A 9691-nucleotide genomic window follows, 5' to 3' on the forward strand; every position below is an offset into this window, starting at 1 on the left:
AAAAAAAAATTTCGGACTTTATTTTATCTTCATGGTGAAAACAGACATCAAAGTTTATAAAAAAAATACGATTTTTGTAAAAAAATTCATTTTTATATTTTTAACTTTATAATGCTATAACTTTTTGAAAGATGTATGGATCAATATAAATTTTTTTTTATAGATGCATGATGTCTTTACCTATCATTTGGTATATATTTTTTTTATATCTGACCCTTTACCTGCCCACAGGAGGGGGATTTAAAATGACCACTTTTTCACAAAAAATTTACTTTTTCAACTTAAATTTTGAAAGTGTTCTGGAAAGTCTGACACTTTTATATATATCTTAAATTAAAGCTAATGTAATTTACTTTATTATGCGAAAAAAAAATTTCGGACTTTATTTTATCTTCACGGTGAAAATGGCTACCGAATGCTATTATTGTGTGAAAATTCTCGATTTTATTTTTTACATTTTTAACTTTATAATGCTATGACATATTGAAAAGTGTATGGATCATTATAATTTTTTTATTGGAAATACTATTTTTTAATATTCCTTTTTTCATTCGACTTACTTTATCTTAATGAGGATATTAATAAGGAACTAGCAGTTTATGAAGTTTTTGGAATAATCCACCAATTTTTTAAAATTATACACTATCTAAATATACTTGATCCATCTATACCACGTCACCACTGTGCCGCGACTCCCCTGTGCTGGGTCTTTTTCTGTTGAATTTATAATTTTATTTTTATATTTTTCAGATTTTTCATTCTGAAAAAGTGTTCCGAATTCTCTTTGCTGCATCATATTCTAGGTAACCAAAGAGATATGTAAATAAACAAATAAACTATACTTAATATTATATTATTATCTTCGATAAAAATTGAATTTCCCATAAAAATCTAATAGAAAAAATAGCAGAATTATATTAAACATTATGTTACTGCATTTATATTAAGGGGGTTGATAGTTTATTTTATATTTTTGAATCAGACAAACTCCAATAACATAACTAAATCGAATAAATATATTAATATAATTATAGTTACCAATTTTTCTGGAATAATTTTATCATTTTTATTCGTTTTTCGATACGTGCGTTTTTTTGGAATAATGGAATTTTTTATAGGATAAATATTTTTATTAATAATTGCTGCAAATTGAATATAATTTTAATAATTATTAATTAAATAATCAATTTCGAAAAAGGTTTTTAATATTAAAATAGTTAAATTAAAGTAAAGCGACTGAATTATTGTTATATATGAATAAGAGAACTTATTATTAATTTTTCTTATATTTTATATTAAAAAACTTTTTCTCTATTCGAAATAGTTAGTTTAATTATTAATCTTAATAGTGTTTACAGATAATTCTTCCATCTTTAGTTGACTTTTTTGATATTTGTCCTTTATTTGTATTATTTAAAACACAATTGGAATGCATGAAACGACGATTCCATATTTCTTCAACTCTGCGTATGACCTTATGTAAGTTTGATTCATTTGTTTGACCAAAAATATTTTTTTCACTTGCCATATCAATAACTAATTAAATAAATCTTAATAATTACACAAGACGATAGTTTATTTTTCACGGGAAAAAACGAAGTGAACTGAAATGTCGATAAAATCAACATTTACATCTAATTGTCAAGGAAACTTAATTGTAAAAATTCATTAAAAAAATGTATAAGCCAATTATAAATAAATTTAGTATAAACAATACTTATTTATTTTAATTGTATTATTGGTCAAAGAATACAATATTTTAAGAATAATACAGAGAATTATCAAAAAAAAAAAATATATATATATATATATATATTTTAAAGATATTTTGAAGAAAAACCTTTTGTATTTGTTTGTTTATTTATTACATTAGTTTACAAATGATAGAGATTTTTTTATGAAAGTTCAAGTGGAATAAATGTGGTATCTGTTAACAGAATATTTATGCATATAAAATTTAATCTGTATGAAATAAAATATCAACGTTTGGATTTATTCTCTTGCAACTATTAAAAATTTTGCCCATGTGAAATTGCTATTTCCATTTAGTTATTAACAAAAAACATCATGCCATGCGATTATAATCAACATAAAAATTTATTAAGTTGAATATATAATATATTTTAACAATTTAATTAATGACATAATAATTCTGATAAAAGAAAATAACAGGAGATTTGAATTAATTTTAACGACTTTAACAAATCGAAAATAACTTTAGGGTTTAACTACCTTATAGGTTTAATTATTATTTGCATTTTTAATGTTATTATTATTATTATTTTTTTTTTTGACAATAACGGCTATTTTTGTAACTTCAATGAAAATGACAAATTATCCAAGAAAATCAAGGAAATTTTAGAGAAATATTAAGATACAGTGCCCAAGGAGATGACCGTTTAAAATCATTTTTGGAAGCTGAAGAAACAACAAAATATACAAGTGAAACACTTCTAAATGAAATAATTGAATCCTGTAATAAAATTATTTTAAATAAAATCGTTACAAACATAAATGCCCAAAGATGTTTCAAAATACTTGCTGATGAAACGGCCGACATTGGTGGAAGCGAATAAGTAACTTTGTGTGTTCGATATTTAGATGTTGAAAATATGATTATCAAGGAAGAATTCTTTAGTTTGTGCCTACAACAGATACTACTGGAAAAGGTTTATATATTATTATTCAAAGTTTACATTCATTTGGCGTAGAAACAAAATACCTTAGAACACAGTGTTACGATGGATGTGCTTCTATGTCTGGTCAATTTAACGGAGGTCAATCTCTTATTCATCAAAGTTATCCGCTTGCGACGTTTGTTCATTGTGCTGTTCATGTTTTAAACCTTGCTATTTCTTATTCATCTTCTATACAAGAAACACGAAATTGATTAGGAACAACATCTAAAGNAACGAAATTGATTAAGAACAACATCTAAAGTTAGAGATTTTTTCATATACCCAAAGCGAACAGATGTGTTGAAAAGTCAAATCGAAGAAAGTCAAAAATGTATAACTAAAAAATCATTAAAACAATCATGTGCGACTAAATGAGTTGAACATTTTTATGCTGTCAATGATTTTCTTGAGCTTTTTGTGTACCTAATTGAATTGTTATTTATAAATAACAATTCAATTATTGTTATTTATAATTTCGAAGTGGAATAACACTGAAACATCATCAAAAGCAAGTAATTTACGAACATCAATACTGAAAGGAGATTTTATTATTTGTTTACTTATTATAAATAAAGTATTTAGTTATGAGTTACTTTGTTTAAAACAACTTCAAAGAAATTAGCAGGTACACAGCATTGTTATTATCAATGGTAGTAAGGCACATTGTTGTGAGTTTATAAATACACTAACTGACAATACAGAAAGTATATCTATGATAGTCATAATTGATAATAAACAATCCGTGACTGCGACATTGATATCATATAAACCATTTAGCTACCTGTATTTGTAATCATATCATCATGTGTATTATACATGTATATTAACTCAAAAATTTGAAACTTTAAATGTTTATATCTAATAAACTAATAAAGTTATATTAAAAATTCAAATGACATTTACTATTTAATTAAAAATCCAAACATTTTATTATATTGAAAATATGTGTTCCCATTTAAAAGACAATAAGACAAAATTGACACCCTTACAAGGCATAAGGAATGAACATAAAAAGTTTTAAATAGTTAATAATTTAAGAATAATGTGTAACTAAAGAAAACCAAAAATAATGTTTAAATTATATTTATTCTACAAGTAAATGAGTGGGTTATGATAAAAAAATCAGTCTGTATACTGCAATATAGTTTATCATTTGTAAAGCTTGAAGTAAAACATTTTTGTAATGTTTCGTTTAATTGTAATTTCCTGATCTATTATTACTAGACCAGGAATTAAATATTTATAAACATTTTTGAAAACGATAGTATTATTAATTTTGCAAAAAGAAGAAAAACAAAATATTTTAGTATATTAGACAAAATGGAATGAATTGTAGAGGAGAGAGGACCTCAGGAGCACCGAAGGTAATTTCTTTTTGCGCGGTACGTTTATGACATTAAGTTTTCATTTTGTGTATTGTTTTACTATGTTTTTAGTGTATATTTATTTTGTATGTTTTGCATTGTTTAATTATATCTATAATGAATACATTTGAGTTATTATTAAACTTTTATTACTTTAAGTTAAGGCACTAGGGTTGTTTCTTTTAAGATACAACAGTACCAAAGTTTCAAATTTCAAATTATTTGTCAATTCCTAAAATAGTAATTAGAAAAGTAGTAAGTTTTTTTTACGTCAGTAAACATTTCTATAATTTTCGTTTGTGAGGTTCATTAAAAGTTGGACACCACCCGAGAAATCATTCAAAATACGCCACTGTGTTATACATAGATAAGTTATATATATATTTTAGGACTGTTATAAGTATATGTCTGTACATTCATTATTAGAATAGTACAGTATAAATAATCTTATTTATCTCATATATGATTTATAAGTATATGAGTTTATTGTAAAAATTGGGATCCATCTATAACAACTATGCTGTCCAACGTCAAATCACAGTAATCAATATTTTTATCAAAATTAAATTTTCACATAGTCCCCAGATATAATAACTTGACTAATTTTTTTGTAATTATTCAATAACATGAATACAATTATTATAATTAGAATATTAAAAATTATTGAGTATATCAGAGCCGTATTTAAGGGAGATATGAGCGTTTGCCCCCCCCCCCGTGAACCAGCGCTATCAATATTTTTTAAGCAAATTCTAAGAAATAAAGACCTAATAACCTTTCTTTGATCATCACTTTGATATTTAATAATGTTTAACAGTGTAAAAAAAATCACTCTCCTAAAATAATTTCTGAATACGCCCAAGAGGAATACCTCATTAACAAACGTCAACCTTATACCAAATACATTTTACTATATTCTCTTTTTGAATTTTCCTGATTTTAATATGTTTTTTTTATACTGATTTTGATGTAATATTTTCTTCATAGTCGGGTACTCCTATCGGAATCAGTGGCCTACTTACAAGGATGGCCCAAAGAGGCTTGTGCGCCTCTTTGGCGCGTGTTCCAACTAGACGAAGCCTAGTATAAAATATATATCTCTAAAAAAAATATTTTAAAATACAAAATTAAAAAATCACTATAACATAAAATAAAACCTTCTGTAGATGATTTACGTTACCATGTATTTGCACAAGTTAGATATAAAATTTCTGTTGGTGTGTAAAAGGTAACTAAAAACTTATCAGATCATTTTTGAATTTGCAGAAAACTGAAGCTATATCGTAGGTCAATATTATATAACGAAAAATTGCTGTGTATATATGTGTAAAAATTCTGTATTAATATATTTGGGACAACTTTGTAATCATACACAATTTAGTCAGTAATCTTATACTAAAAAGTAGAAATTATAAGTTTGCCATTTTTTAGGGAAGTATTAAGTTTTTTTTAATCAGTGTAGTAACTGATAAAAGGCGAGTTACAAAATTTGAATTATTATTATTACTTTATTAAATTATTTATTAAGAATTATGTATAAAAATAAATACTTTTAGTTTATAATCGATTTATTAGGTTTTATTGTAAGAGTGCCTATAGACCCGGTTACTACTTGCGAAGTAGCAAAATTCAAGTATTTTGCTTGTTTCCATTTAAAATATAGAGAAAATAAATCCTAGGGAAGTTGTTGATGGGTAAAATTATTTGCATTTACATCTACACATTTGTATTTTGAAACGGCTTATGTTGAATGACAAATAGTTTTGTTGTATTATAGCGTCCTCTAACGGCAACGGTTAGAAACATGTGTCTAGAACTGAGTTGTTACTGTATTTTAAATTGATAAGAAATTGCTTACTTTACACTCGTTAAATAAGCGAGTTTCATAGGGCTGAAAGATATATTTTTATATTATCTATATGAATATTACACTATGCATAATTAAAGACCTCGATAACGAGATAAAATGTTTTGTTATTGTAAATATTAACAGTTATTTTAATGTATAATGAAAATTTTAAGTATCATTCAATTCCAATTTTATATACCTAAAGACAAATCATAAATTATTTAATATATGATTTATTTCAAATAAATTACTTACATTATCTATATTAGAATAAATTTCTTAAGTATTTCAATTAATTTTTTAATATTTTAGTTTTTTGAATCTGTTTATGCGTAATTATGAGATTTAATAGTAAAGAACTGATCCATGTTAGCCATTCAAATCCAATTTTAGAAGGAAGAATGTCTTATGCTAAATTATCAAATGGCTATCCGTCAAAAGGTAGTAAAATTCAGTGGAATTTTGACTAAGTAGCATATTTAAAAATATTGGTTAAGTATTTTTTATGTAATGTACGTTATAGTTATTATATTTTCAATTTGAATTGCTCATTAATATAAAATTATATTATAAATTAAAGGAAAAATTATAATATAATTTTTATACTGATACATGAATGAGTTTAATTTAATATTATTTGAAAACTTTTTAATAAGTAAAATAAGAATGCTTAAATCTAAAAGCAGAGGTATTTTAATGGCAAGTCAATTTTTATTTTATTTTCAGGATTTAAAGAAAGATGGTTCAAACTGAAGTATAATCTTTTATTTTATTTTAAAATAAACTGTGTTGGACATGCAGTATTAAATCAGGTAATTAAAATTCAGGGACGTATTTAGAAGAAGCAAATGGGGAGAATTGTCCTATATGGCACATTTTTTAGAATTTTGGAGATTACAGGATTGTTGTATACAAGCTACTATGGAAAACATGGTCATCAATTAAAAAATATGTATACATTTATCAAATTCTAATTTTGTGAAGGTAAACATAAATTTATACAACTACAGAGTGATCAGTTTATCATAAACTTCTCAATTACTTGCAAAATAAATGCAATATTGAAAAAATATATTTTTGAGATGCTTATATTTCTCGATTCATTTAAGTTATGATTCTATGAATGGCATTCAAACTTGACCTAATTAGCCAAATCTCTAAATACGTCACTGATAGAACTTAAAATTATTTTGTTTTTATGTGATACAACAATTTATTAAGAAAATTGATTTTCATTGAGTAACCAGATAAGTTTTTTGTAGCCAGCTGGTGTTTTTGTATTAGAAAATTCTGTAGTAAGACCTGAAAACAATATACCTGGTACATTTTTTTCATTTTCATTATCATTCAAAGATGAACCTGATAAAAAATATATAATTTCAAGCCAGTCAGAAGATCATGTTCAAAACTGGATTAATTGTATTCAAAGTGCTACGTAAGTTTGGACATTATTTGACATTATTTCATTATTACTTGGATAATTTCAAAAATACAATGTCATTTTTAGTTCAGATGAACTATATTTTATAATAAAATATTTGAGTATTGATCTACGCAGATGTTTTAATTTAATATTTATAAAATTTGAAATTATTTACTTCTATAATTTATTTTTACTGTAAATATTTAAATTTTAGGTATGAATACATGAGAACTCAATTATCGACATTACAAAATAAAATTTTAATCTTGTCAGGAAAAGTAAGAAATGTTTTAATCTATTTAAAGTTTATATATTGTTTTAAATAATTAGCTTTATTTTAATACTCTGGTATACATATATTCAAGTTAAAAATAATTTATGTAGCAATGAAGGTTACATCAATAATTTAATTTTGAATTAATAACAATAATTGAATATAGATATATTAACCTATAAATGAAAATACAAATATATTGAATTATAGAAACAGTATAAAAATTACACTTTAATTAAGTAATATAATTAATACTTCAAAAATATTAACTTATTTAATAATATTAGTTTTAAAATCTATCAATATAAATTTCATATTATGTTATTTTATTATATGAGATATAAAATTAAGTATATAATTATTTGTTGAAAAAATAATAAAACATATTTGTATTTATTTTAAAGGATCCCTTATTATTATATCCTGAAGATAGCAAAAAAATCAATCAAAGTAACACAAACGAATTTGTTTATAAAAATTTAAAACCAGCTCCACGTCCTCCCCCTAGACATAAATCTGAGAGTGTAAATTCAAATACTGTTAACTTGATTGAACTGTAAATTTTTATGTATAGATATAATTTAATGTGTATATATAATATTTTTTTAGATGTAATTGATGTAATGTTAACCATACAATTTATTTTTAAAGGAATCCAAAGATATTTTTGTAATTATTTTGATTGTAAATGTTTATTTTGTTAAATAACTATTAAATTAATTCTATTATAAATTGAAAAGAAAAATTATATATTTAAATTTAACTAAAGTTTTATCTATTCACTTAAAAATTTTGTATTATATTATACAATAAAATTTAACTTATGTTTCATTGATACTTATTTTGTAAATGTTTATCCTTTCATGAAGTTTAGGTAAGTTTTTTAGAGTGTATATTATATTTGTTACATTAATGAAATTTTGTTTAAAAACTAAATATCCTTTAGTGAATAACCTTTCATTTTGAAATGTTACATTCTTTTCCGTAGTTGGTAATGATGAATTCAAATAGATACCTATAGACTACCACATTCAGCGGTAAAATTTCTAAAATGAAGTAAATTAATTAAAATTTATCTAGTTAATTAAATTACTGATACTAAAAGAGAATAAAACAGTAGGATCAGATAAAGAGCCAGTAGAAGTATGAAAAATATTAGGGAGTGTTGGCATAAGGTGGTTGTAGGAACTTTTTAATAAAATGATATTAGAAGGGAAAATGCCAATAGAAAGGAGGAATAGTGTTGTGGTGCCAATATTTAAAGGTAAAGGAGTCATACAGGGTGTGGAAATTATGGAGACATGAAGCTTATGAGTCATAGTATGAAGATTTGGGAAAAGGTAATAGATAAGAAATAAAAAAATGAGACATCGTCTTTTAAAACCAATTTAAATTAATGCCTCGTAAGTCAACAATGTAGTCATTATCTTGCGTGAGGCAACTATCAGAAAAGTTTAGGGAAAAGAAGAAAAAGCTGTTTATGGTATTTATAGATTTAGAAAAAGGTATGATAGAGTCCCGAATGAGGTTTTGAAGTTGGCATTAATAAGAAAAGCAGTCCCGAAAAGATACATTAATATAATAGAGGATATGTATAGATCGAATTTAATGATCAATTAATGATACGTTAAAAGAATACGACTGTAATGAAGATAAACCTATCATCGCCGAAAATATGGTAAAATCCTTTCATTTTTAATACGCTTATATTAGTTTCACTTGTATGTGTGATGTGTCGTAATATGCTCAATGCTTTGCATTAAGCATCTTACAATTATCAATAAAAAATGTATAATTTGTATTTTAAATAACTTGTAAACAAACAAATAATTTATCTGTCATAACAAATACGATGTTCAACACAATTTCTTATTATTTATATATATGTCAATTTATCAATTGTTAAATATGTTATCTCAACATAATAATCATGTAATGTATAATTAAATACAATAAACTAAAAAGATCACTAAAAGAGCTTACAACAATATCCCTGGATTGGGGGTATTATCATTTTACTATAAAAAGCACTGAAATCCTTTCAGACTCCAGAGAGACTCGAAGGAGTGACGGACAGAGCGAGAGAGTTCGCTTTCTCCGAAT

The 9691-nt window shown here is 24.4% G+C and overlaps 2 protein-coding genes across 3 annotated transcripts in view; one reads left to right on the top strand and one right to left on the bottom strand.

The window, feature by feature from the left end:
* The window catches only part of LOC126905001 (uncharacterized), a 4336-nt gene extending 2500 nt beyond the window's left edge, over positions 1–1836 (bottom strand). Inside the window, exons 1-3 of the mRNA XM_050684405.1 lie at positions 1357–1836; positions 1039–1142; positions 683–799 (exon numbers count right to left, since the gene is read on the bottom strand). Coding sequence (XP_050540362.1) covers positions 683–799; positions 1039–1142; positions 1357–1528 — 393 coding nt within the window. The 5' untranslated portion in view covers positions 1529–1836. The remainder of the gene's footprint in view (positions 1–682; positions 800–1038; positions 1143–1356) is intronic.
* LOC126905267 (pleckstrin homology domain-containing family J member 1-like) overlaps positions 1–8425 on the top strand; it is a 73783-nt gene extending 65358 nt beyond the window's left edge. The window contains exons 1-6 of one of the 2 annotated variants that reach the window (XM_050684797.1): positions 5928–6063; positions 6204–6332; positions 6618–6703; positions 7154–7326; positions 7529–7592; positions 7993–8425. In XM_050684797.1, the coding sequence (XP_050540754.1) occupies positions 6230–6332; positions 6618–6703; positions 7154–7326; positions 7529–7592; positions 7993–8148 (582 nt within the window). In that variant the 5' untranslated portion in view covers positions 5928–6063; positions 6204–6229 and the 3' untranslated portion in view covers positions 8149–8425. Of the gene's footprint in view, positions 1–5927; positions 6064–6203; positions 6333–6617; positions 6704–7153; positions 7327–7528; positions 7593–7992 lie in introns of those variants that run through there. The other variant, XM_050684798.1, reaches the window with a different exon arrangement.
* The last annotated feature ends 1266 nt before the right edge of the window (positions 8426–9691 follow it).

The sequence above is a fragment of the Daktulosphaira vitifoliae genome, unplaced genomic scaffold (assembly GCF_025091365.1).
Source record: "Daktulosphaira vitifoliae isolate Bord-2020 unplaced genomic scaffold, ASM2509136v1 Scaffold_4, whole genome shotgun sequence".
In the NCBI taxonomy this organism is placed as follows: domain Eukaryota; kingdom Metazoa; phylum Arthropoda; class Insecta; order Hemiptera; family Phylloxeridae; genus Daktulosphaira; species Daktulosphaira vitifoliae.